The sequence below is a fragment of the Cucumis melo genome, chromosome 6, assembly GCF_025177605.1.
Source record: "Cucumis melo cultivar AY chromosome 6, USDA_Cmelo_AY_1.0, whole genome shotgun sequence".
Lineage (NCBI taxonomy): Eukaryota > Viridiplantae > Streptophyta > Magnoliopsida > Cucurbitales > Cucurbitaceae > Cucumis > Cucumis melo.
Genome location: NC_066862.1, coordinates 738077 through 765371, shown reverse-complemented (window position 1 = coordinate 765371; position 27295 = coordinate 738077). Strand labels below are relative to the sequence as shown.

Genomic DNA, 27295 nt, shown 5'->3' with positions numbered 1-27295 from the left:
GTGATGAAAAAAAACTTATATGGAAGACTTTCCATTACAAATAGAAAAATATAACGATATTGAAACCTTACCAAATAAATCGACACTTCACACTAGAAAATATTATTCTAACAGAAATGCTAAAACGAGTGGACTACAGGGCTTGGAAATTGTGTTTCTCGTGAAGAATATCGAATTTCGAAAGAGGGAGAGAAGTACCGTGATGGGAGTAAGTATAGGCAGCTCTGTAGCTGTAAATGTGGTCACCTGGCTTGATCTTGCATTTGTCCACTCGATTACTTGAGATACCCATCTGCACCCTCCGCCTATCTGGGTCTACTTCTTCCAATGGCCACTAACTGTCAGTAATGCAACTCACTACCACCCAACAGTCACCATAACAAAAACCGACTGCATTATGATCATTTTATACACAAATAAACAAAGCATAATAAACAAAAGGGTGTGCTTTGGTTGGCTGGTCGGTCCCAAACCAAGTTCCAACGCCGCATTTTCCCCCTCATAAAAGCACCGATCTTTCATATTCCCCCCTTTTCCCACCAATGACCTCTCTCTGTTCTCTCTCTCTTATAAAAAGACTCTTCTAGTTCTATGTTCCCGTCTCTCTTCCAACTTCATATTCTCATTTTCACGTCCCCTCTTTTTTCCCTCCCTCACAAAAAAACATCCTTCCACATTCCTCCTTCTAACCCTAGGTATTCTCTTTTTATCACATAGAGCCCAGCGGAGCTTCCTGGAGATTAAACTTGGAAGCGAATCCCGGACAGTGTATCCACCTAGTAAGCCCCAAGTGTAACAGCTTTGTATCAATTTATGCAATAAAGAAAAAAAATTAGCGCCAACGAAGAAAGAAAAAAACTTCTACCAAGAATTTTTCATTGGGGGCTTAAACCCAATAACACACATCAAGCAGCAATTTGTTGTTCTCTGTATTTCCCAAACATGTTCAACATGGGAGCAGTTGAGTATGAATAAGAATAATAAACTAGCAATACTATAAAATGCAACCTTATGATGTTTCTACATAACTATCTCTATAAAGATGTGTTCCAATCGTAAACTTTTACTTCGAAATTTTTATCATTTTCGAGCTTGTTTCTCAATTCCATGGCTAAGACTGAACTTTTAGCTAGTAATAAAGCAAAGCCCCCGCCACCAGCACCCACTAGTTTGTAGCCACAACAGTAAGGATCCGCAAATGCAAAGAGCTTATCAACAAACTCATTGCTGCAGAAAGGATCTAGTTCCTGATGCAATCGCCAAGTTTCCATCATTATCTCCCCCAACTCATCGACATCACAGTTCATGAGTGCTTCTCTCCCGATCTTTGCTAGGGTGGCTAAACGTTTTATGCTGGATATGAGAAGGTTATCGCGTCTCAGATATCGTGTCACTACCTTGTGAAGAACTTGATGTGCAAGTCGAACCTGTATGTGAGCTAAAGAATATAAACCCAGAAGAAAATATTTACAAAATAAGATATTAGATTATATGATGGTTGAGGCACATACCCTCGACCAGGATTCTATATGATATTGCAGAGTTTTTCATAAATGTAACCTTTTGAAAGATTAAGACACCCAAGTTTTATGTTAGCAGTGTTGCAAAGAAGATGTTGGCATAATATATAAACAAGAGTGACCCAACAGAGTAAACCATGGCATCAGCATAAACCGAAAAGTGAAGAAGTCAAGTTTACAATCCCTTCTTAATAAGAAACAAGAGAAGTAAAAATCACAAGAATGAAAAAACAATTTTTAATTTCCAAGAAGTAAGATTGTTATCGATTTCAGAGGAATCCATGTATCCTCTTGCACATATATTACACATTTGAACATTCATTTTTATTAAAAGAAGAATATAGTTTCAAAAACAATACCAAAGGTCAATTCAAGAGAAGTGAGAAAGTTTCGGATACTAACCTGACCAGTAAATACTACAAGCAACCGGTTCTGCAACTCTGAGACCAATTGAGGTGATGGTAACAAGGGGATAACTTGAAGACGTAGTGGGATTCCAGGAAAACTTGTGGTAAACTTGATGCCAGGGTACAAACCTCCAATTTGGTCTTGCCAGCCACCACCAGTCCCCATAAGCTGCTCCAGTACCAATACAAGTCTTGCAACATTTTCATTGCTTTCATCTCCATCAGTTATCTGAAGAAGACCTTTTACCACAGCAGCAGCTAAGATGCTGGAAGTTCCCAGACCGCTACCACGAGGCACATTCGCCCAAGTTTTGATTTGCAAACCAACAACAGTTAGAATATGATCATGAATAATGCCAGTCACGAGCAACGCAGATTTGACAAGCCGAAATGGATCATCACTATCAAATGGAGTGGTAATCGAGTTAAGGTCTTTAATATGTAACTCGTTACCAGCATCATCACTGAACAAAACTCCAGAAGTTTTCGTTGTTTCTATACAGGTCCCAACAGGAAGAGAACCTTCCAAATTAATTGCCATGTTCAACACGCAACCAGGGCGCTCTAAGCTCCATGGAGGAGTGTCACTCCAACCACCAACAAAATCCACACGTACAGGTAAATTAACAGTTACCCTTTTATGGTGAATTAATTGGTCTATTCCATTGTCAGAACGACGATTGCTCTGTCCCAATTTATTGTTGTCAGGTTGGTCCAAGAGATCTAAATATTCGTGCAAGGCAACATAGCATAAAATTAGATAGTTATGCATTAGGAAAAACTATATATGTTATGCAAGGCAACGTAGTGTAAAATTTAGATCAATAGTTATTTTGACAAGATACAAGATTGAGAAACGAGAAAATATTTATAGCAGGAAAAAAACAGGGGAAAGGAGAGACTTCGTTCATTTCAAGTCATCGCATCTTATTAGCTGCATTGTCAGTGTATTTATTTCCACTATTCTCTATTAATGCATGCCCTTCCATACATTGATGAACACCATATTTACCTTTAAAGCCATATCTTACTGCCGAAGCAGTTTCATCAGCAACAGCAGCCCAAACTTCTCGTTCCAACTCACATGCTGCCGTCTCCTCACTGCATGCTCTTAGAAGATCAACGTGCACCTGGTACACTCGGCTCTTTGGAACAACTTTAATGCTCTGGTCATGAAGTTCGGGGCACATATCTAGAAAATCCTTGCAAGTTTCTAATCCCAAAACTTCTTTCTGCTTTATTTCTTCACATAGTTGGGATAAGTTACGTCCAAGCATGCCAAAGTTGATACAAGCTTTAGCAATTCCAGCAGCCAGTTCTGCTTGGTGATTCCTTGATCCGGTACACATTTTAAGAAAATTGATAGACTTGTGCAATTCCTCCAAGCTAACTCGATGAGAACTTTTCCATGACGGAAGCAAATGCTCCGTTTTTGCATCACTCAATCCCATCAGCCACATAGCCAAAGTAAGCATCTCAAAATAGGAAAGAACCGGGAATATTCTTGCATTCCATAAGCACTTCTCCTGAGTTCGAGCGGTAGGCCACAGATCACTTTCTTCAATACTCAAATCTTGCAAAACCTTCTTCCAAGGCTTCCCACAAAATGTCCCACCCTTAGAGACTGAAATTTTTGGGTTATCATGAAGTCCACAATATACTATGACTCTTTCAGTATAACCAACTAATGGAACTTCCCAAAGACAATGGCGATCTGGAAGCATGAACCTAAATGCACCTCCTGGTAACTGGTTGTTAGTTTCTGAGATGTTAACACTAACAACTATACATTGGGAACCAATCTGTACTCCAACAGAAATGGAGGAATCATAAATGAGGGAGTCTTCTCCAACAGATACTCCGGGCCCAATTCTACTGGAAAGGATAACAACAGATGCTGCTATGTCAGATGAAGTCGTAGCCGGGATAGAACACAAGTGTCTTCGTCCAATAAGTTCCGACTCATCCCCACTTAGGTGATCCAGAACTTCACTCGAGGTACCAAAATGCAAGAACAATAAATCATCTGCAAATTAATAACAGTACAGGAATTCCTTTAACTAAAAGCAAAGGGAATACGAATATATAATAAACTTCAGTTGCAAGGATGTTCTGGACATACAAGCACAATAGCTAAACATCTTCTGCCTTCCCAACCTAAGAATCAATTCTTCACCAAAGGGACGTGGCTGCAACCACTTGTGTTTGGCAGGTACCCAAGCTGCCACCAGATCTTCATATAAGCTAATCTACATATACATAGAAAACGTTTATTTAATACATGAAGCATACTATTCTTAAAGTACTAAGAAATATTAATATTTACACTGCAGACAATAGTAGCAGTTGTTATCAGAGGCCACTTTTTCCACTTTATTATCGGTGTCAGCGTTTTCTATAACTATAAACATAACATATTCACTAATGAAGAGAAAAGCCACAAAGATTTTTTAAGTAAAAGTAATAAATAATTATACATAAGATTTGAGGAGTCCACAAAAAGATGTTGCCATGTTAAAACAACAGCCATATATCATCATATCGTGAAATAAATAATATACAGTCAAGAACACAATCCAGTAGCTGAATTTCCATCACAGAGTAAATTAAATGGTTAAAATATTGTTTCATTTTGAATAATAACCGGACTTTAAGTTCACCGACCATGATGACAAATATTTAAGCTGAAATTCCTAACCTTGTGCTTTTCTGTTAAGAAAGGCAAAATAAAAATGAATGAACAAAAGGATTGACTATTAATTTTTCCTAGGATGACAAACTAACAGCCACTCTTTTTTCCTCTCGCTTCCCCTTTTCACCCTCTCCTCTTCCCCCACCTCTTTTCTCTAAAGGAGAAGCCACTAAACTCAAAGGAAAAGAAGAGACGGGGGGATCTTGTACTGGCAACAAAGAGTTCTAATCGATGTCTTAATAAAGTTAGAGTCTACATATCCATTATGTCAACTGCGCAAGAATAAACTTAGAGTAAGTGGATGAATGGGATATTGAACGAAAGAAATTTTCAGAATTCAAATTTGTTAACTCTAAGGATGACCTACAACCATATCAATAGTTTAGGCTGTTCAGGGACGGAAAAAAGAATAAAAAAGTAGTTTTTCATCTACTCCTCAGTCCAAATATATTATAGTAATAGCACTAGATCCATATGATATGATCCTAAATTGAGACATGGGAATGTAATCTTATTACTTCTACAATTTGATTACTCATGCAAAGTTAAAATTTAGAAACAAAATATCAGTAGCTTGCCTCCTTCCCACACTTTAGAAGATCTGAAATCATTGATTGGCATGAACATGCAAGCAAAACTAGCTCGGCCCATCCTTTACCTCTAACTGCTATTATTCCAGTGTCAAGTAGCGTTCTACCATCACTTAGAACTGCATCGTTCTTGGTGAGTTCGTCAACACTAGGTTTCTGCAAGAGATTATCAACTAAACTTAGAGTGTAACCTCTGCCAGCTGTCTCGTTTTTAGATGCCACAATAACACCGTGGTTGGAAGCAATATCAAGGGTGATAGGAACAGTTATTATGCAAGAGTCTTCCTCAGGAAGAATCAAAGCGGATGCATCAAAACAAGGTAAAACATCACCGGTCATTGTAAGTATTCCTCCTGCAGTGACTTCAACCAATCAGCCCCATTGAACAAGGAATGGAAGGAAGAAAAATAACTTGGTAAAGAAAATTACTATATTACATAGTCCTCTTTCAAAACTAATAAAAGAAGATATATTCTGAGCATGATACCCACCAAAAGCCCCTTAGTATATTCTCCTATTTCATTATAGCCATAAAAAAATCCTCAAAATATGAAGCCATAAAACCTTAATTTTCATTTTCAAAACGATGGCTAAGAGAGCCTTCAGCATGCACCTTGACTAATTTCATAAGACAGCCTATTTGACCCTACAACATTTGAATGGTAAGAAAACTCATACATACTAAATCCTCGGTAAATGACTACTATGAATTGGACTCACTTCCTATAAGTTCTTTATTATACCCTACTCGTGACTCTTGAGGACTACTGGACGAATTAGCAACTTGAACCATTTGTCTTCTCCCTTCTCTATGGAAAGTCAAATGCATATTGAAAAAAATTCAACAAGTATTCAAACTTAAAGTGTTAGTAGCAGACCAAACGATTATGAAATAAAAACAGGAAGAAAGAGAAAAGAAGAAAACCTTCATTTTTAAACGCCTGTCTGGCACATGAAGCAATGGCGAGAATGTGATCAAAAAGCAAAGGAACCGGGCCATCAGGGTCATCTGCTGCTAGATACGGTAGTGGCAAGAACACCTTCCCCATGGGATTTGCCCATGGAACTCTTTTAGAGTCACCACCAGCATGAAGCAATAGTATGTGTTTTTTAGATATGAAACTAGCAAGCTGTGAGAGAGAAACTCCATCGTTAATGTTTGACAAGTTAGGCAGCAGATCAGACTCACCACATCCATTGCCTATAGAATCCACCTATAACATGATCGATAATACGATATATTCAAAAACAAAATGATGTCAGATAAATCTAGAATAGCAGAATTCTTAAATCCACTAAACTTGAACTAAAATAAAACCAATATAGAAAACAGCATTCTCATACATCCTTCAATGGCAAGCTAAAAACAGGACTAACATTGGAGTTGGAACTTCTAGTAATTTTAATTCAACGCAATCCAACATCGTGTTGCTGATGAAGGGGAAGTAAGAATTAGAGAAGAACCACAACCAGAGCAATGCCGAGGCTCAAAAACGGGGTTTCTAACGAGCTGAAATGAAACTTACCTCAGGGCTAGGAACCAGGCCGAGGTTGTGATAATGCTTAGCAAGGGCGTGAATGGCATTGAGAGTAGCAGCTCCAGAGCCAATCCGCTGGCCATTAGGGTCAGGCACGGCGAGAGTAATTGTCGAGTGAGCAATTCGACCAATACGCTTCGCCCGATTGAGCTGCCACTCGTAAAGCTGAGCTTGCTCAGGGCTAGCGGCGGTGAGAACAATTGCATCCCAAGTAGGAACTCTGGAGGGATGGCGCACAGAGAGACGTAAATGGTACCATGATTTTCTTAGGATTGAGTGAAGATCGGCCTTCTTCTGTCTGGTTCTCGACACTCTGGATTCCATCATCGTCTTCCCGAGAATTGGGAAGAAACCTCAAGAGCTTTAAAGTAGTGTCGAAATGGATGACAGTGGATTTGAAGGGAATTGATCTGATTGAGGGTGGCGGGTGGACCATCGGGACCCTCTTGTTATAAATGGCTTTCGTCGGCGGATCTACTGCTCGTCGACTTCTCGGTCCATTTTTTAACTGTTTTGCTAATTTTCCTCTAAATTTGGAAATGTTGCTCTTTTCTTTCCCTTTTCGTTTTATCCAATTCATTCTCTTTAATTTAGTTCAAACATATTAAAACAATTCACCACTTATTATTTTCTTTTCTTCATTTCACTCATTCTTGTTTCAAACGCTTAATTTAATACAATATTTACTATTTATTTCCATTTTTTACTGTTTTACCTCTTTTTTCATTATTTTCTACCTCGTTTTCTTTATTGAAATAAAAAAAGTTGATGTGATAGTCTCAATTTAATACAATAATACTTTACTAAAAGAATCTCTTAAATTTTTATTTTCCTATTTTTGTGTAGTTGTGCCCTAGGTTTTGTTATTTCATTCAATATTGTATTAAAAATAGATTTCACACATTTAATTCTCTAGATTCCATCTAATAACTTTTACTTTTATTTTAAATTTAAGTCATTAACCTTTTTAATAAATATATCGTTAATGATCGTGATATATCATACCTTATTAAAATAAGATTACGAGGAAAATTCAAGATTCAAAGTTATTGATTTTTTAAGCATACACAATAAAAAATAAATTCAAGGAATAAAATAATCAACTTATCCACCTCGGTCCCGATAACCAATTTTTTTACAACATGTTGCATGTGAACCACGGGAGGAGTTGGACCAAACAACGCAACTTACCAACCACAACCTCAAAACCTCGAATGAGACCAAGGTCAAGACAAACAAGTCTTCTTGCACAACATGTGCCACCTTCATCGACAATAGATAACGAGATGAAGAAATTGAAAGATTTTATTATTAGACTTAATTTTAAAACACGAACGACAAAGCATCAAAGGATTACTATACCATTTAAATAATTGTGTTTTATCTTTGCTTTTTTAAGGCCAAATGAAAGTAGTTGTATTAGGTATACTTTCTATGTTTCAATCATACACGTTTCTATGTTCTAAAATTGTTACGTTTCAAATATACTTTTTATCGACTTTTCATTAAAAGAACAAAAATGTAATTGCAACAATGATGGCAAAATACATAATATGAGCATACCCTAATTTCAATTAGTCCTCTAAACTTTGTAACATGTACAAATTAGTAATTGTAATCATCCTGTAATTGGGAATGATTTTAATGAGATGAAGGTATTTTCCAAAAATGGTAATCTTCAAATTCATATTCTAACAATATTCGTAATTGAGTTTCCTTCCGACCAAACAAGTGTTTGTTCTTCCCTTCAATTTCGCTAATTCTAAACTCTGAAAATCAAAATCGAGGTCAATCTTCCCTTCTGATTCGTTTTTCATCCTTCTTTTATTCACGATACAGATTCCATCTACATTTCCCTTTTCTTCTTTTTGCACTTTCTTCAGTTTTCTGTCTGAATTTTTAGTTTCTTTTGGGGGGGGGATTTGTATCCATTTGATCAAAATGGTGTTCGAGAATTGTGTGGTGCTTTAGGATTCAGGGGTATTTTCTATATGGTATGGAAACAGGGCCTGCCAGTTCTAAGGATTCATCGCCATTGCCCTTTGTTATGGAATGCCGATTTCGCTTGCGATCGGCATTCGATTCATTTTGCATTGCCTCTGAAGCATTTTCAGAGCATCGTCGTTGTCGAATTCCGATCTGGGTTCACCGACGACGATTGCTCTAATTTCTTCGACTAACCAAATTTGACTTCTGCAAATTTTGTCGTTTTTTTTTCCCTTTATTGTCTTTTTTTTTTCCCTTATTTTCTTTCAATCCTTCTCTTCCTGGTAGCGTCATGTTTTTTGTAGCAAAAATGAGTGTCTAGCCGATCCAATTAGTGCGTTATTTGGAAGTATGGAGTTTCCTGATACTGCTGCTGAGAAAGATCCTACCGGTCGATACATTCGGGTATAATACTGAATGCTGGGATTTATTTTAATTGCTTTGCTTCATTCTATATTACGATCTTAGATAATTGAATTTTCTGATTCATGGGTAACAATTATTTTTTCTATATTTTTCAATTTTGAACAACTTTGATGCACGTGGCTATTTTTCAATTCTTGAGATCTGTTTTATTGATTCATTATTCCATATCCGGCTATGTTGAGTTATCTTGAGATTCAATTGTCTCTAGGTCATCCCTGTTAGAATATTTGTCTTCCCAATTAAAAAAACAATACAATATATGCCTTGGAATGCAAGTTTTCACTTCAGGACAAAAGAAACACAACCCAGACTTTTATTTTCTTTTGAATAGTTTAGTTTGTGTTTTAGACCATTTAATTCCACTGACAATGAGGATAAGTTGTGTGGTGTCTCGTTTCGGAAAGTTTATTCAATGAGGTCGTGATAATGTGGCATTGGTAGATTAGAAAATCTGCTTGCTCCAAATAACCACTTGGATACAAGTTCAAAGTACATTTAACAATTTTCTTCCACACCTCCAACGGTGCAAAATTGTCGGCTACGTTGTGGCAGCCTCTTCAAATAATTTCTCCTGCTTCTGGTTTGCACTTTTGTTTCCTTCATTTATTTATTTAAATTTGTGTATTCATCTCTTTTCCCTCGTCTGTGGACAACAGTACGATGAAATCCTGGGAAGGGGCGCTTTCAAGACAGTGTATGGTTCTTAGACTTGATAACTCTGTTTTCTTACTGCTTTTTAGATGTCTTGTGAAATGTATTTGCTTTAGTAGAGAAGACTGTATCAAGGATTCTTTTGGTGGTTTCTAAGAATTTCTATTTTCTTTTCCCCCTGTATTCAGTTACAAGGCATTCGACGAAGTGGATGGAATTGAAGTTGCCTGGAATCAAGTTAGGATTGATGGTTTCTTGCAATCACCTGAGGATTTGGAAAAGTTGTACTCTGAAGTACATCTACTTAAATCATTAAAACATGAGAATATTATCAAGTTCTACAATTCTTGGGTGGATGATAAGAAGAAAAATGTCAACATGATCACTGAGCTCTTCACATCTGGGAGTTTGAGGCAGTATGTATTCAATCTTTTTGTTTATATGGACCTGACTTAATTTTCTGGTTAGTTAAATGCTTGCCTTTTGGCTATCAGATATCGCAAAAAGCATAAACATGTTGATATGAAGGCCATAAAGAATTGGGCACGACAGATTCTCCGAGGGTTGGTTTATCTTCACAGTCATGATCCTCCCATTATTCATAGAGATTTGAAAGGCGATAACATTTTTATTAATGGAAATCATGGAGAAGTTAAAATTGGAGATCTTGGATTAGCAATCGTTATGCAGCAGCCTACCGCTCGTAGTGTAATTGGTACTGTAACAAATTAATGGATCACTTGTCGTCTTAATTTAAATAGAAACACAAAATGGGGGAAAAAGTATTGAAATTCTTTTTTCTTTATTCAAGGAACTCCTGAATTCATGGCTCCTGAGCTTTATGAAGAGGAGTACAATGAGCTTGTTGATGTATATTCTTTTGGGATGTGCATGCTGGAGATGGTGACCTTTGAGTATCCATATAGTGAATGTAAAAATCCAGCTCAGATCTTTAGGAAAGTTACATCTGTAAGCAAAACAATCATCACTTCATCGTCACGCCACACATTAACTGTCTTTTGTGACCATAGGTCCATAATATCAATGCTGACCTTCTTCTTAATCAGGGTATTAAACCTGCTTCCCTTGCTAAGGTGAGTGATCCACGGACCATGGAATTCATCAATAAATGTTTGGTCCCAGTGCACGAGAGGTTGTCTGCAAAAGAGCTTCTTCAAGATTCGTTCCTTCAAGTTGAGAACCCAAAGGAATCGGCACGCAATCCCCTACAGCTATCTAATCAGGTTCCTAGATCAATAAATTTGCCCAAGAGTGGACCTATTTCCATGGACATTGACATTGACCACAAACTACATTCTTTAAGCAATTATGCTGAAAGCAATAGTGGGAGTCCACGCTTTCCAGTTGTGGAATTCCAGACAATGAATAAGAACAATGAGTTCAGGTTACGTGGAAATAAGAATGACGACAACTCTGTGGCATTAACTCTGCGTATTGCAGACCCAAATGGTAAGCTTAACTTTTAGACTCCCCTTTCTCTATCTGATTGGCTTTTTTTTTCTCTCATTATCAACGTGAATCACATTTTTAACTTGCTAAAGTTCTCGTTTATGTACTTTGTTGAGAACTCTTTTTGTAGACTAGTTATCTGCATGTTCCTGTGCAGTTGTTAGTTTTTTTCAATGAAAGTTGGTTTCTTACCCCCCAAAAAACCATACTTAAACTTGCAGGTCGAGTGAGAAATATACATTTTACGTTTTATCTCGATTCTGATACTGCATTGTCAGTTGCTGCTGAAATGGCTGAACAGTTGGAGTTGATAAATCATGATGTGGATTTCATAGCTGAATTTATTGATTTTTTGATAACAAAGCTTATACCTGGTTGGAAGCCCTTGTCTGTTTATTCCTCAAATGGAGAATCGAGTCTTTGCAGCGCCCCCCCTGTCCTTAAAAGTGCCAAATCATCTATGAGATCTCCTTGGGGTTCAATGTTAACTGGGAGTCATGATGGGTTGGTCGCGCAAGACACTTCCTCTGGGATGGTGTGTGGTACTCAAACGGATAGTCTGCAATCTGAACGAAATGGCTGGACTGATGATATTTCCGGTGGTCACATTTTTGACACTTGCCCTTCTTCACCCAGTTTGGCTAATTTTGAGGACTCGAATTCACATGCTTCATTCGCGTTGGAGTTACTGGTCGACGATTGCTCTACCAAAAGTGCTAAGGTGTTTGATTGTTCCAATATCGATGGGAGTTCAAAAGGCTCGAGCTGGTCGGTTGCAGAACTAGAGCACCAAGGTTCATCATATGTTGAAGACAAATTGCAAAGGAATGTTAGTGGTGTTGGAATCTTCACTCCCTTGGATTATTTTGGGAAGAACTCGGTGGTGTCAATGCCTGCTCCAAGTGAAGCATCTAATGTGATGAGCTTGACAAGCAGTTGCTCTTCGTTATCGTTAGCAGACAAGGATCTCGATGCTGAACTGAAGATGGAAATCGATGCTATCGGGACACATTATCGACAACTGTTTGACGAGCTATCTCGAATGAGAGAGGAGGCACTAGAGGCCACCAGAAGGAGATGGATTGCAAAGAAGAAACTGATTCATTGAGTGCACATATAATATTACCTACAATTTTTTTTCTGATTTTGTGTTGGGTTTTTTTCTTTTCGTTTTGTGAGCTCCCTCTCTTGATGAAGCATCAGAGAAGGGACATCATGATACTGTAAAAGTTTGAATCTCTTTGCTGGGCGCTTCTCGTTTTCTTAGAAGTCGCTGTCCTAAAAGTAGATTCTTTTTGTACTTCTGGAGTTGAACTCTATGCAACACATCCATAAAAAAAAAAATGAACTGGTTTTCACTCATTTCTCCTTTCTCAACTTCTAACTCTTCATCCAATCCAACAGAAGAATTTTGATTACGGAAAACTGAGTTAGGGTCATTGTTAGATTATATAATATAAAATACACCTACATCCGATGGGTTAAATTTTTGGGTCAATCGAGAGTTTAAGAATATTTAGTCTTGAAAGTCAACCTCATTAAATCTTCTACATATTTCAATCTCACAAGTGAGGAAGATGATTAATTAATATTATATTAAATTATTCAATTGATGATTGGAGAACCGTTGTTATAACGGTGGAAAACAAATCCTACAACTCTGGAAAGCAAATGCTATGAGTTTAAAAATATCAATTGAGTCAACTTCTTAAACATCCACTTGTGTGTCAGATTGTATCCCGACTATTCATCACTTACTATTGTCCAGCAAATTTGCAATTTCTAAAAAAGAAGGTTGAACACTTTTGATGGATAAATATAGAAAATAACAGGACCCTAAGGCATTTATGCGTATTGCTTAATGATTAGTTTAATCACAAAATGTCATTATCTTGGATGTACAGAACTAGATGAACTCTTTGGGAAAAATAAATAATTAAATAAAAAAATAAATAAAGGTACAACTTGTGAACTTTTTATCCACACAGATCTTGCGGAAGTTGAAATGTCCCTTTCAAAATGTTTAGTTCGGATTTAGAAGTAAGCAGAAAAGTTATTATAAAAAAAAACATATAAACAAAAATTTAAACCTCTTTGATTTGATGTGATCGATATTTAGAAGAATCAAGCTTTCATTAAAATCGTATTAAAAAGACGATATGTATTTTCTGAAATAGGGAAATATTTGTAGTTAAGAAAATCCCTGAATGATCGGCACCAATTGGCAAAAGTTGAACCTTTTAAAAGGAACAACTTTACATAGCTTTCTAAGTGTTGGTTTTCTGTTTAGAGAGAAACAAAGAAAGAAAGAAGAAGGTTGAGGAAACTATGAATCCATCAGTGGCGGATTTGATGAGAGAAAGGATTTACAGTTGCCAGAATTGCAGGAATCAAATATCAAGACATGATGACATAATTTCAAAAGGGTTTCAGGTGAGTGGCAAAGAAATTTAGTATTTTGTTTTTAGATTTGAACGGAATGAATGAATTAGATGATGAGGTTGATGTTGATGGTGGGTTTGTGTTTGTGTTTGTGTTTGATTTTGAATGTCGTAGTCGGTGAAAGGAAGAGCGTTCTTGTTCTATGAAGCAAGGAATGTTAGAGAGGGAGCTGAAGAAAACAAGATGTTTATAAGTGGAAACTACAAAGTATGTGATTTGTACTGTAACGAGTGTGGACAAATATTGGGTTGGAAATACATTAAAGCTTATGATGATTCACAGAAGTACAAAGAAGGCAAAGTGGTTTTGGAGAAGTTCAAGATCACCGATGCTTCTTCCTAAAATTGCTTTCTTTACTTTATTTCTTCCCTTTTCTTATCTTACTAAACACTTTGCTTTTAGAAACATTTTCTCACTATGCTATTCAATTCACTTCCAATACTATGCAAGTCTCCCTTTTGCAAGCAAACTATAAGCAATATCCATAGTTTAAAGGTAAGCTTAACTTTCCGGTAGAGAAACATAATCTAAGAAACATATCTGCAATGAACACACAAAATGTATTTCTAGATTATTGGCCATTCAGATAGAATGAAACAACAAGCAGGTGATCATTCAGTTCGATGGAGAGGGTAAATTAAGGAGGGACCTATTGTACTGATTTGCTAAAATCTACATCAAAATCGCTACTGCCAACTTTTCGTTCAAACACCTTCAATTTATGAACACTGAGCATAAAAGATCGATCATAATTTCTCAAAAACCGCCCATCGATACACGTTTTCTTTCTAGCATATTCAAAATCAATTCGATACAGGAATTAACACTTCACTTCCGTTGATGCTGGATTCGATTGTTGACAAGTGAAAAATTGGAAAGACACGATAGCCTTGAACTTGTTGGATAAAACCCACTAGTTAAAAAACTAAAAACAGATAAAAAAGTGTTTCCTTCAACATCTCAAATCTACCAACAATAGTTTTTTCAAAGAGTTAAAATACGAGGGTTGTACAGGAACTTAACACACTCCACAGACCTAAACCTAAGAATGTAACTACTGAAAATTCAACAATAGTTTCCTTCAGGTTCTTGACCTCCGAATGGGTGAACGGCTGCCAACAAAGACATCAGGAAAACGGCAGTTAGCTTCAACTACAAGTTATGGTAAATCAAAAAGCAGGCTGTGCCAACTATCAAAGAAGAATAAATACCTGCGAAATCTACCACCATATTCAGGGCTTCGATTCCTACCATAATCAGGACTTCTACGTCGTTCATAGGGCCCATTATATCTATCGTAAGCAGGGCTATGAGCTCGCCCATAGTCAGGACTTGGTCGACGGCGAAACACTGGACTTGGAGACCTCCTGTAGGGACTATCCCCTGGCCGCCCATAACCACCTGCTCTTCGAGGGCTTTCATCAAAAGGATCGCCCCTCTCGCCATCGTCCCTCAAAGCATATTCAACTGATACAACCCTGTCTAATATCTTGCTGCAAAATTATACAGCACAGTATAAATACTTCACGTCCATAAGAGAGAAGAAAATAAATACACCAAATAGAAAGAGCAAGCTTGCAGGAGAATCAAGACACAGCTTACCTCATGTGGGTACACTCAAGGGCTTTTGTGGCATCCTCCTGCGTTTCAAATTGTACAAATGCAAAGTTCCTTCTGATCCGAACATTGAGCACTTTCCCATAGGGTTCGAAGTGTCTTTCAATATCACGTACTCTTGTACGGATGGGGTCGAAATTGATCACAAACAGGGTTTTTGTTGGCCTCTGATTTGCCATTGACTTGGACCCATCACGATGACGACCTCGTTCACCCTAAACCAACCAACCCAAAGTTAATAAAATATCTATCTACGGATCATGGAAAAAAAACAGCTTCTAACATGCATAGACCCAAAAGGAAGAACAATGGGCACAGAAAAACGTAGTGAGAGAGGTCTACCCTGGCCCATTCCACAGACAATCTGCGTCTATCATAACCAAATGGCAAGTTATCAAGTCCCCGAATGGCATCTTCAGCATCCCTCTCATCTTCAAAGTAAACAAAGGCAAAACCTGCCAAATAATAACAATTAGACATACAAAACTGGTATGCTGTTGAAGCATCATCTATTTAGCAGGTATTGTCACTCAGCCCCGTGATTTCTCTCCCTGGGATAAACTATAAAAAATACAACACCTGCAAATATGGGAGGACTGATGCACATATAGCGGTAGAGACGTTGCATGATGGACTAAGATGGTTGCCTACTTAAGGTTTTAATCCAAAAATTCAACTATCCTTCACCTTCACACAGCACGAGTTCAGATATGGAAGGCATGGCATGACAGATTTCATTCAGCCACTATTATCATATGGAAGGCATGATAGATTTCATTCAGCCACTATTATCATATGGAAGGCATGATCAGATTTCAGTGATGTCCTATGATCAGTGGTGATAGATAGGCAAGGCATGAGATAAAGATCAATCCATTAACACGATTCTGATGAATTGCAACTTAATTGATGAGGCATGAGATAAAGATCAATCCATTAAGACGATTCTGGTGTATTGCAACTTAAGTGATGAGGTAGATGAATGACGAATGATTGATTGAAGAAAAATCAGGATGATGCTATCTGTAGGTGAAGGTAAGCAGGCAAGCAGGAAGTTTCCTTCCAAATTAATTTTAATGCACAGATGGTGTCATGGTGGTGAGCCCAGATAGGAGCTTGGCTCATTTTCCTTAGAAGAAATTCCTGCGTCAAAAGAAACATCTTATATGGAGGTTTTCCCCATAAAAATAGCAATTGTGCCTGCCATTAAGTTTTCATCAGAAAATGGACCATTGGATGATATTCACAGCATAATAGCTATGCATCCAACTGGATTTTATTATGTAAAAAACATCAGTTTTAGAATTATTAATAAAAACGTGATATTACTTTTACACTTAGTGTTAGTATCTGTGGAGCAGCCTTGCACTATAATACCACAATTCAATACTTCATACGATGTAAGGCAAGGTGGGTGAGGACCAAGGAAATTTTCCAGAAAAAAAATATCATTTAAAACTCATGCCTAAAGTAAGCAATCTCAGTTAACAAAAAAAAAAGGTAAGATGATTCCAGTGATGAAGTTGATGCACAAACATCCACATGTAAAAATGTTAAAAAAAACAAACAAAACAAATCTCCAAACTATGAAGCTTAAAAGAAGGAATTCTACTTGACAATACTAAAAGATGGTTTTATGACCAATATTCAACAAAATCCATTCATTCAAAGCTGACCACAAAAGTGATCCTTCGTACAATACAATCTGCACGAGTGATGACCCACTTACTAACATCTGCGTTAAAAATGGCATACTACATTAAAGAATTTGCAATATACCAGATTTCATGTCGATCCTTTCAACTCTCCCATATTTGGAGAATAAGCGCTCCAGTTCAGATTGCCGGGTGTCATACCCAAAGTTCCCAACAAATATCGGCCTCATCGTTGCTACAAACGATCGTACTGTAGAAAATATTAAACCGAAATCAATAAGTTCGAACGTTAATCAAATGAAAAGTGAAAGAAAGATAACAGCTTCCTCCAAATATATAAACTTCATCGACATGAATCGACCTATTTTCTTTCGAATCAAACGATGAAAGCAAAGAAAGAACTTGGTTCGGGGATTTGACGAGAAACCAAAAATAAAACGACCAAGTAGATCAATTACCAAAGGATTAAAGAGAACAAACCTTGCAGATTCTCGGATTCGAACAGAACAGAGAAACCCTAGGAGGAAGAGAAAGGCAGAGTCTTTTTAACGAAGATGCCCTAATGATGCAATTCGATTCAATTTAAACCGCGAAGCAAGACCGGTACTGTTGACGTTGTTCCTTTCAGACCGTCCGATTATCTGACTTTCCTATGGAAGACTTCCGTCCAGGAAAGGGTATTTTGGGGATTTAAAGTTTTGAGATAGATTGGGCTTCGTGTGTAAGAAGGCCCAATTCTCTCTTCATTCCTTTCTTATAATAATTATCAATTTTATGAATAATATATAGCACCATTTTTAAAATTTATCGATAATAAGTTTCTATCGTTAATAGTAACATACCAATATTTTTAATATCAATATTTTCAATATAATCTATGTGATAAACTCGTACCATCGATAGATTTTAACAGCTATATTTACAAAATTTAAAAAATATTATTATATAGATAAGTATTTTGAATCGAATTGTTTTGTCTTTATGTTCATCTCTAATCTCAATTTTATTTTAGTACTCTATTTTAAAATTGTTGATTTAAGAATTACATGAACTTACCATTTAACAAGTTCTAAAATAGTCCTTTAATCTGTTGTTACAATAATATAATAAGAAATTTAATAGAAAAATGAAGGTTAAATTATTGATCGTAAATCATTTTGTATAATTACTATTTTACATAATTACATGATTTAAGTATATTAAGTATCATGTTATCTTCTAAATAGACTTATACGCCATCTAATTCAACCAACAAAGTTGAGTCTAAAAATATGAAATACTTTGTGTATTAAAGTTTTTCTAAAAAGAAAGCATACCAATCTTCATTCCAAATACTTCCTCGTTACTCATGAAAGAGACAAAAACAAAAACAAAATTTTCACATCAAATAGGACAGTGGGATGGGCACAGAAGGGAGCAAATTTGTTCACTTCTTCAAAATTGTGACAAAGATGAAAAGATATTAACAATGTTCCTGATGTAAATGATATTCGATTAGAACATCAAACTAAATCAAAGAAATCACCGTTCTAAAAGTTGCCTTGTCGACAATAATCCTTAGGTTTCCAAAATTGGTTTAGGGAGAACATTTCCTCATAAAGTGATGTTGTGAATCATGGTGATTGTAAATAAGAACTTTAATCCAACAATTTTGATTCAATAACAGTATTCTGAAATCCATCTTTGCAGTCGTTCATGAATTACAAACTTCATATCCAACAGATTGTTATTGATTGTATCAACAACACTACACCATTAATCCCCCATGAACGAAGCTTCTGACCTTCACTTTCACAGCCCCACTCAGCCTCTGCGCATTCTTCGCAATCCCAAACAACTCTTCTTCCTCCATCTTCTTGTTCGAAGAAACCATCACCACTTCCGTTCCACAAAGCTCATCATAAATCCTATCGAATTCACTAAACACCTCCGTTAAAATCCTCAGGTTGCACTTCTCAATCAGCATCTTCGTTAACTTCACCACCTGCCTTTCAAACCCTCCCTTCACTGCAATTTCCTTCACCAGTCGCCCTTTCTCCTCATCTCCCACCAACGGATCATTCAAAACCCTGCCGATTCGCTTCCCTCTCAGCAGCTTCGAGAATCTTCCGACATCCTTCGCCACCGAGTGAATCGTACCGGTAGATTGAGATGCGTCGACGAGTGCAGCGGCGTAACCGGAGGCGGGGCGTCGGTGGAGGAGTGGAGAAGAGGAACGGCGGGGGGTGGAAAAGGGGATGGAGGGATTAAGGGTTTTAGGAGTGGAGAGAAAATTTGGAGGTTTTGAGATTGAGTTGGATGTACGAGGAGGGGAGCGATGAGGGAGATGAGCGGTGGGATTCTTGAGGTGAAGAAAGTCGCGAGATGAAGCTAGGGTTCTTGATGGAACTCTGAGAGTTGAAGAAACAGAGGTTGTTGTTAAAGTATCCATGGAGGACAGAACGAACGAAGGGAGAGAGGATTGGAAAGGGAAGTGTTGGGGATTGGATTTATGAGGAACTAAATTGCAACTGAGGATAAGGAAAAATTCTTAGCCACTCGTTTTTGGGAATCGAATTTCGCAAAAGAAAAAGAAAAAGAAAGACCCCATTGATATTTCATTCATTCATTCTTCTTCTTCTTCTTCTTCTTCTTCTTTTTCAAGCTTTGGTTGTCAATGGCGATCCTTGTTTTGTTAAACTTGTTCATTCACGGCTTCTATAGATGAAGATGTTGGGTCGCCTTTCGTGAATCGATCATATAGGAAGAGTAAATCAAAATTTTTTGGAAAACAAAAAAAAAGGTCATCATTTTGAGTTTTCTGTTTCCATTTGATGGTAGAATTGTTTCTTTCGGACAAAAGAAGATTGGAAATTAAACGTTGATCTAATATATATATATATATATAGATAGATAATCTAACAAAATCATGTTGGGTCGAGTTTGGTCGAGTTGGGTTGACCGTAGAAGCAGGGAAGAATTTTATATATATATATATATATATTATATACAGTGATTTGGTTCAATCCAATCCCTTACTTACAATTAGTGTAATCGATTCAATTTTTTTCATTTAATTTTCTAATCCAACCTTTTGGTTTGGATTGAGTAATTCGCATGATCGGATTATTGAGTTTTTTGAACACCCATCGTTGAATTTCTTAATTCTTTTAAAAAAATAACATTAACCCCAATTTTTACATATTTAATTTAAATATTCGTCTTGAAGTAGTTTGCGGCAATGAGTGATTTATAATAATAGTATGCATGACTATTATGTTAGCTTTCTTTTGTGGTGACTACTATTTAAATTTTTGTATTACTTCGATCTTTTATTTTTACCAATATATATTTGGAGCTTAGTGAGAGAGCAGCTATGAGAAGAGAAGAAACGGGGTGAGAACAAATATTATAAAAAAAAAAAACTAAGTTAAGTAAAATTCCAATTCTAATATTAGCATCAACGTCAAACATGAAATTGACTAAAAACGCAAGACCAGAACGAGATAAGCGAAGTGATGATGGAGATGAAGATAAAATAAATAGAAAAAGGAAGGATTGTTTACGGTGAAGGGTGGTGATATTAATTATTAATTAATTATGTATATTGTTATTATGGTTGTTGTTGGTGTTAGGTTGATTACCAAACCGCATCTATATTTTGAAATGGCCTTTTTTTAAGCCCATAATCTTAGGCCCATTTCATCATCCAATTATATTCATTTGAATAATAAATCAATCTTTCCAAATTATTAAATATCTAATTTCATTTGGAAAAAAAAAAAGAAAAGAAAACTCAGCTTCCTATTTTTGAGTATTAAAAGTATAATGGTCTCGTTTAAGAAATAAAGGTAATTTGGTTTGTAATTAATTCCAACAATTATTCATTTAAATTTTGGTCAAATAAGTAAAAAAGTGCTTCTCCATAATAATAATAATTAATTAATTAATAAAATAAATAACCATAGTGGAATTAATTTAACTTGATGGATTGAATGGTAACAATTAACTTATAATAAAGTAATAATTTAACTTGACTTTGAGGTGTTAATTATTATAGTGCTTAATTTCACGTTTTTATCTATGAATTTTCAACAATACTTGCTCTATATATACATACATACATACATACATATATATATATATATATATATATATATATATATATGTAAGTTTGAATTATGATGGAGAGATGGGTGACAAAATAGGGTTTTGGAAGATTGGAAGAGAGCAACTCATAATTGACCATGGAAACTGGAAAGCAACAGCTGGTGATGACTGATGACATAATTGCACCCACCATTATTATTATTATTATTATTATTATTATTATTATTGCATTTAATTCCCTCCATTTAAAAATAAAAATAAAAATAAAAATAAATAAATAAAAAACATTATTCAATTCTAATTCCAAATCAAAAACAACCCACACCCATGTGTATATTACCAATCTTTACAACCAAAACATAAATTATTTTTGCACCACTAAACTCTCTACATATTTGGAATATACAATATGTGTGTTTAAAATGAAAGTTAATTATAAGTTGAGTGGGGGGATGGATGTTGATTTTGATTGAGCACACGGTTTATCTTAATTTATTTAATTAATTACGTAAATTTTATTTTGATAGATGGAGTTCATAAAATATCAGCTCTTGCTGTTTCCACGTGTTTGGATTAAATAATATAAAATGCATTATTCATACCATATATTGTATTACAGAGAAAATGATGGAGGAAAGTTTTGAATATAATAATAAATATTATAAAAGATTGAAACAAATCACTTCATTTGTGGAGGTAAGATTGATTTTTGGTTTTGTTTAAGATGATAATAATGATGTAAGAAGGAAGAAGAAGGAAAGTGATTCATAGAGTGGGTAGTGAGAACCACAAACAGAAAAGGGCAGAGCAGAGGGTATTAATATTAATGGAGAAAATGAGAGATATTGGGAATAGAAAGAAACAAAAGGAAGCAGAGTGGTTATTCATTTTTATTTAAATAAATGAGCGAAAAGGTTATGTGGTTTGATGTGAAGTGAGACTAAAAGAAATACATAATTAAATAAATAAATAAATAAATAAATAAATAAAGGGAGAGGACAGGATCCCTAGAAACAGCAACACTCAGACACCAACCCTTAATCTTAGAGATAACATTTTTATGGCCATTATTACTTATTCCTCATTTACTGCCCCACTCTCATTATTCAATCTTCTAATTTTACTTACTTTTTTTTTTTTTTTTTTAAATATAATTTTGTGATTTTCTTCCGATCCACTCATCAAATCAATTGAATTCCACCTCTTATGTAATAAGGGTAATCATCGGTCAAATGGAGTGGTTTTATACAAAAACCATTATTGAAAACCGACTCGATCGATTTTCAAGAGGAGAAATCAACCACCGACTGCTAATAGTTTGAACCAATTGGTCTAACCAATGGTCGGTTTGGTTTTTTCTAGCCAAGATAAAGAAAAAAGGTGAAATCTCGAGACTAAAATTGGTGTTTTTCGATCGAGATGAAAGATAAAAAAAAACTTTAGAGGTTGAGTTATCGAACTAGTCCTTATACTTGTCCGACCAGGAAGGAAGTCATAGAAGTTAAGAAGCCTAGAACTCGAACCATCTCGATCGGATTTGATCGACGAGGATACAAATTTGGTCAAGTTAGTGTGGTTTTTATAAAATCAACTGACTTGCCGATTGCCAAGTGTCGATTCGTTCAGATTTGTTTTTTGGGTGTCAATGATCACCTCTATTATATTTTATCATCATTTATGTTAAGACACCTCTATATCAATTACCAATTAAACAACCCAATTCTAAAATTGAAAATAGTCGAATCAAAGTATGGAATTAAAACCTTTTTTTTGTTTTTGTCCATGTTTTACATTTATATCCATATATAGTCATATTGAGATGTTATTTTATCATAGAATTTTGAAAATCCAATATAATGTTGATGGATGTCACAATTTGCATGGTTGAATGATAATTGTTAAATCATTTGATAGGTGGAAAGAATCAAAGAGCTTTTTCTATGTATGACATCACAACATTTTTACATAGGAACTTGGAATTTAAAGTACTTTATTTAGTTTTCTTGGATTTAATATTTTGTAACTATATGAACCCCATTTTGTCACCTACTAAAGTTTGCATGTTTTTCTTTCTTCTTATTTTGTTTTTACCTTTTAAATTATCCTTTTTTTTTCCTCTAGAAAATCAACTAATTTTGTTAACTTAAGAAAAATAATAAAAGAAAACACAACATAGAATTTTAAATATTATATTCTATTGCTTATAAAATCAAATATATAAATCCACTTCTGAATTAGGATATTTTTTTTTTCTATACAATTGATAAAAATAAAAAAATTGCAACAAATTTTAGAGTTAAAAGTTAGCTTTGACAGCCTCTATTAATGTTTTTTACCAATACAATAAACAAAAAATGGTTAATGGCTATGAAATATACAAAGTAGGATTAAAGGGAGAAAGAAAGAGAGAGTAAGAAATAGATTGAAAATATTTGCTATTGTTGTTTGTATTAATGAGGAAAATAGAAAGGCATTTACAATTTCCACAATAACTTGTGACCAAAATGAAACCTTTTTTTTTTTTTTTTTTTTTGTTTTTTTCAATACAAATTTGTTGACCCAAAAATGGGAATAAGAAAGAAATATAACAAAAATAAATCTGACTTAAAAATAATAAATATCCCTATCTACAGACCTAAGAATCAAGCCCCTCCTAAAGATCCACTGCATGCGACCCCATAGAAGAAAGTTACCTCGACTATTGAAGTTTTGCCACGTCTGGAAAATCAACTGTCTTTTCGAATAGGAGAGGAATCGAACGACTGAGATATTTTGTTACTTTTCATCCTTAGAAATCCGTACAATTTTCGGAACTCTTTTCCGGTCTGAGTGTTTTCACTGCATAATACGCCGCCCGATTCGATAGATTCCGCGACGGACTTTCTCGACCCGCAGTCGCTCAGCCGCCGTCCGATGTTGCTGACTCTCCGCCGGTCGCCGTCCGTCTGCAACGCCGAGATGACAGATTTGATAGCTCGGCTAGGCGAGTTTCGGTTCGCGATCATCAGTTCGCTGATCTCGGCGGGGCTCAAACTGGCGCCGGTTTGGAAGATTTCTTCAACCTGTGGGAATAGTTTGTGATCCTTGACGCCTAAATAATTGATTGCGAGGTTCTTGAAAGCGGAGAAATCACAGAGTGGAAAATGGATATGAACGTCGATACGGCCGGGTCGGAGAATCGCCGGTTCGACCTGTTCCTTGCAATTGACGGTGAAAACCATCACTCTCTCTTCCGCACAGCACGATGTTAATATTCCGTCCATGAAGTTCAGTAGCGCCGATAGACTCAAGGCCGACGATTTTTCGATGAGAAACCGATCGAGATCCTCAACGACGATTACTGACTTGCTCGTCGTTTGCAGCAGAAGAAACTTGAGATCAGAGTCATCGGAGACTTTGAAGAGGTCGATATCATATACATCATAAGAGAGGAAATTCGCCATAGCGGCGACGAAGCTTGATTTTCCAGTACCGGAAGGACCATATAGAAGGTAACTACGTTTCCAAACTCTGCCTAATCTGTGGTAATACTGTTTAGATTTGAGAAACGATTCGAGATCGGATTTGACCTTTTCTTTGAGATCTGTTTCCATAGCAATCGAATCGAAAGTGGATGGATGTTTGAATTGAATCGATTTCCATCTTGTATCCGAATGATTATTAGGTTTTGAATTCATAAAAAGCTTCAAATCCCCTTTCCTCTGCTCATTGTCATCAGCGGTTAGTGTATGAATGTGCTGGAGATAAGGGCGGAGGATTCGACGCTTATCAGCTTTTCTAATCTTCAACACAAAATTTCTTGAACCGTTTTGTTCATTCGTCCAAAACACTTTGGCCCCCAAAAAATTGTCCTGAACCGTCTGATTTGAATCCAAGCGGAGAATGACGTCATTAGGCTTGTTGCCGGTGATAAGATTGGTGTAATCGGAATCCTCGAGAGAGGATAAAGAAGTAAGATAAGCAGAGACTTTCCGGTAAAGATGATTGTGTTGGGAAGTTTCATTGAATTCGGGGATTCTGAAAGATTGGTAAACGTGGAAACAATCTTCTAGATTTGCCCACCATTTTTTGACAATGAAAATCAATCCCGTCCTGAATAAAAGAATCCGCAACAACCATGAGAAACAAATTCCGATGAAGATTACATAAAAGAACCTGAAAAACAACTCCATAGAAAGGAAAGACAAAACAATCCGTCTTGATTAAATTAAAGACAGAGGAGAAGATATGAGTTAATGGGTGTTCGTATTTGGGTAGAAAGAAACAACATATTTAGAACACAACCCAAGAAAAGGTTGAAGGTTGAAGGGTCAGGTTTAATGGAGGCCAAAACCCATCTTTGAGAGAGACACAGAGAAAAGGTCAAGTCAAGTTGGACGATATATATATATATATATATATATATATATATATATATATATATATATATATAAAGAAAATAAAATTGAAAAAGAAAAAAGGGTTGATGAAGAAGAAGGAGAAGAAGAAGAAGAAGAAGAAGAAGGAAATTGTGGGGTTTGTGTAGTGTAGTTGATGTCGTTTAATTTGGGTTTGGCAGATACTTTCCAGCAAAGTTTGATTCACCAAAACCACTTTTTTTGCTGCTTTGCTTTGGGTATTTCGCCTCTCTATTTCTCAAAACCGCCTCCCCGATTTCCTCTGTTTAAATGCTTCTATATATATCTATTTTTTTAATCTTCCAAATCAATTCCTCATTCCTCTCTTCCTTTTATTTAGGTTTAAATCCTTTTACCTTTCTATTACCTTTACGAATAGGATTCCTAATTTCTTTTTTGGGACAATTTCTTTTTTCTTTTTTTTTTTTTATTTATTTCCTTTTAAATTCTCAAACTTTGAAATCTATTCCTTTCTTCTTCTTCTTCTTCTTCTTCTAATTATCATTATTTTATAAACTTATCGTTTCAAATAATATAACAAAACCACCTCTAGAGTTTTTCATTTGTACTTCTTGTTATTGATCTGTAGATTTATTACTCACCTTTTAAATTTTAAATAAAATTGCATTTTAGTGCTTTTTTTGTTAAGTTAAATACCTAACTTGATTTCATATCAGTAATTTGATTTCGTATTAGTAAATTTAAAGGGAAAACACTTGTAGGTGTGAAAGACTATATATATATATATATATATATTTGCAAAAATTGAGGGGTTTGTAGCATAATCTTTTTGAAAATTTAGATCGAAAATAAGAATAAAATAGCTTACTAAAATAAGATTTTTATTTAGAGACTAATTTTATTCTTTCCCAAGTTGGTGGTGGAGATGCAACTCTCAAACTTTCAACTGATATTTTTAGTGCCTTTATAATATATATATACATACATATATATATATATATATATATATATATATATATATATATATATATATATATATATATATATATATATATATATATATTGTTCGTTTTAATATTTCCTATGGATGATTTCAACCTTTTTTTCTTTTTTGTTATATGTCAATTCTCTGTGTTCAAGTTGAGATAGATGTGTTCGTATATGACATCGATGTTTCTGAGTTTAAATTTCAACAAATTCCTCTGTACACAAATCTTTATTTTTAAGTTCAAGAAATTAAAAGGATGTTTCTTTTGTTGTGCAATTAAAGATAAAATAATAATAATAATAATAATAATTTTGATTGTACACTGAAAATTATACAGTAATTAATAATTTGATGACACTCCATGATCTTTAATTTAAAAATATTATAAATTTTTAAATGTTAAATTACCAACTTAGTCTCCAATTTTTAAAATTGGTTCCCCATGATGTAGACGTCCCTCCAATGCAACTCTCATAGTTTATTGTTTTTTTTTTTTTTTTTTTTGTATGATTATTCTTGTTTGATTTAATTAGGTAACAAATCATTTTTAAAATTCTTTTAATTACTTCAAATTTTCATATTTACTCAAAGCTTTATTAACATTTCCAACTACATATTAGAGAGAGAAAAAAAAAGTGTTATTAAGTATGTTAATCGAAGTTAATTGTAATTAAGTCCGCATGAATAACTAAAATTGTAATTATACAATTTGAAAAATTGTTTAATTAGATGGGTTGTTGTTTAGGGAGCATGGGTTAATGATGAAACTTTTTATTTGGTATAAGCAAAATTTGGGTATGAAATGATATCATTGCTAGGGACCATAACTAAAACTCTATTAAACAAAGGGATTGGAAGCAACCTTT

At 35.3% G+C, this 27295-nt stretch overlaps 6 protein-coding genes across 14 annotated transcripts; 2 read left to right on the top strand and 4 right to left on the bottom strand.

The window, feature by feature from the left end:
- Positions 1-847: 847 nt before the first annotated feature.
- On the bottom strand, positions 848-7284 carry LOC103483166 (bifunctional fucokinase/fucose pyrophosphorylase). 6 transcript variants are annotated; one of them, XM_051085837.1, is made up of 8 exons: positions 6736-6884; positions 6554-6640; positions 6135-6423; positions 5198-5571; positions 4050-4176; positions 2940-3953; positions 1923-2650; positions 848-1427 (listed from the first exon to the last, which is right to left on the bottom strand). In XM_051085837.1, the coding sequence occupies exons 3-8, from the start codon at positions 6256-6258 to the stop codon at positions 1035-1037; spliced, it is 2760 nt and encodes a 919-aa protein (XP_050941794.1). In that variant the 5' UTR covers positions 6259-6423; positions 6554-6640; positions 6736-6884; the 3' UTR covers positions 848-1034. The 6 variants fall into 6 exon arrangements, with proteins under 6 accessions (XP_050941794.1, XP_050941795.1, XP_008437861.2 ...); XM_051085838.1 differs by having other exon boundaries at positions 6587-6640; XM_008439639.3 differs by lacking the exon at positions 6554-6640 and having other exon boundaries at positions 6736-7284.
- A 1149-nt stretch (positions 7285-8433) lies between these two features.
- LOC103483165 (probable serine/threonine-protein kinase WNK7) lies at positions 8434-12642 on the top strand. 2 transcript variants are annotated; one of them, XM_008439638.3, is made up of 7 exons: positions 8434-9138; positions 9816-9853; positions 9999-10226; positions 10305-10525; positions 10622-10779; positions 10878-11280; positions 11502-12642. In XM_008439638.3, the coding sequence occupies exons 1-7, from the start codon at positions 9085-9087 to the stop codon at positions 12386-12388; spliced, it is 1989 nt and encodes a 662-aa protein (XP_008437860.2). In that variant the 5' UTR covers positions 8434-9084; the 3' UTR covers positions 12389-12642. The 2 variants fall into 2 exon arrangements, with proteins under 2 accessions (XP_008437860.2, XP_050941792.1); XM_051085835.1 differs by lacking the exon at positions 9816-9853 and having other exon boundaries at positions 8448-9138.
- Positions 12643-13400: 758 nt separating this feature from the next.
- On the top strand, positions 13401-14359 carry LOC103483163 (protein yippee-like At4g27745). The gene is made up of 2 exons (XM_008439634.3): positions 13401-13713; positions 13837-14359. Exons 1-2 carry the CDS (start codon positions 13609-13611, stop codon positions 14062-14064), a joined length of 333 nt encoding a protein of 110 aa, XP_008437856.1. The 5' UTR covers positions 13401-13608; the 3' UTR covers positions 14065-14359.
- Positions 14360-14609: 250 nt separating this feature from the next.
- Positions 14610-17634, bottom strand: LOC103483164 (serine/arginine-rich splicing factor RS31). Of its 3 annotated transcripts, none has more exons than XM_008439635.3 (6): positions 17475-17634; positions 17119-17244; positions 15682-15794; positions 15325-15554; positions 14934-15215; positions 14610-14834 (listed from the first exon to the last, which is right to left on the bottom strand). In XM_008439635.3, exons 2-6 carry the CDS (start codon positions 17222-17224, stop codon positions 14804-14806), a joined length of 762 nt encoding a protein of 253 aa, XP_008437857.1. In that variant the 5' UTR covers positions 17225-17244; positions 17475-17634; the 3' UTR covers positions 14610-14803. The 3 variants fall into 3 exon arrangements, with proteins under 3 accessions (XP_008437857.1, XP_016899085.1, XP_050941791.1); XM_017043596.2 differs by lacking the exon at positions 17475-17634 and adding an exon at positions 15919-16482 and having other exon boundaries at positions 17119-17250; XM_051085834.1 differs by lacking the exon at positions 17475-17634 and adding an exon at positions 16027-16482 and having other exon boundaries at positions 17119-17250.
- A 1107-nt stretch (positions 17635-18741) lies between these two features.
- On the bottom strand, positions 18742-19425 carry LOC103483162 (ATP synthase delta chain, chloroplastic). The gene has a single exon (XM_008439633.3). The coding sequence runs from the start codon at positions 19423-19425 to the stop codon at positions 18742-18744; it is 684 nt and encodes a 227-aa protein (XP_008437855.1).
- A 4076-nt stretch (positions 19426-23501) lies between these two features.
- LOC103483161 (AAA-ATPase At2g46620) lies at positions 23502-25819 on the bottom strand. The gene has a single exon (XM_008439632.3). It carries the CDS (start codon positions 25253-25255, stop codon positions 23810-23812), a length of 1446 nt encoding a protein of 481 aa, XP_008437854.2. The 5' UTR covers positions 25256-25819; the 3' UTR covers positions 23502-23809.
- Between the last annotated feature and the right edge of the window lie 1476 nt (positions 25820-27295).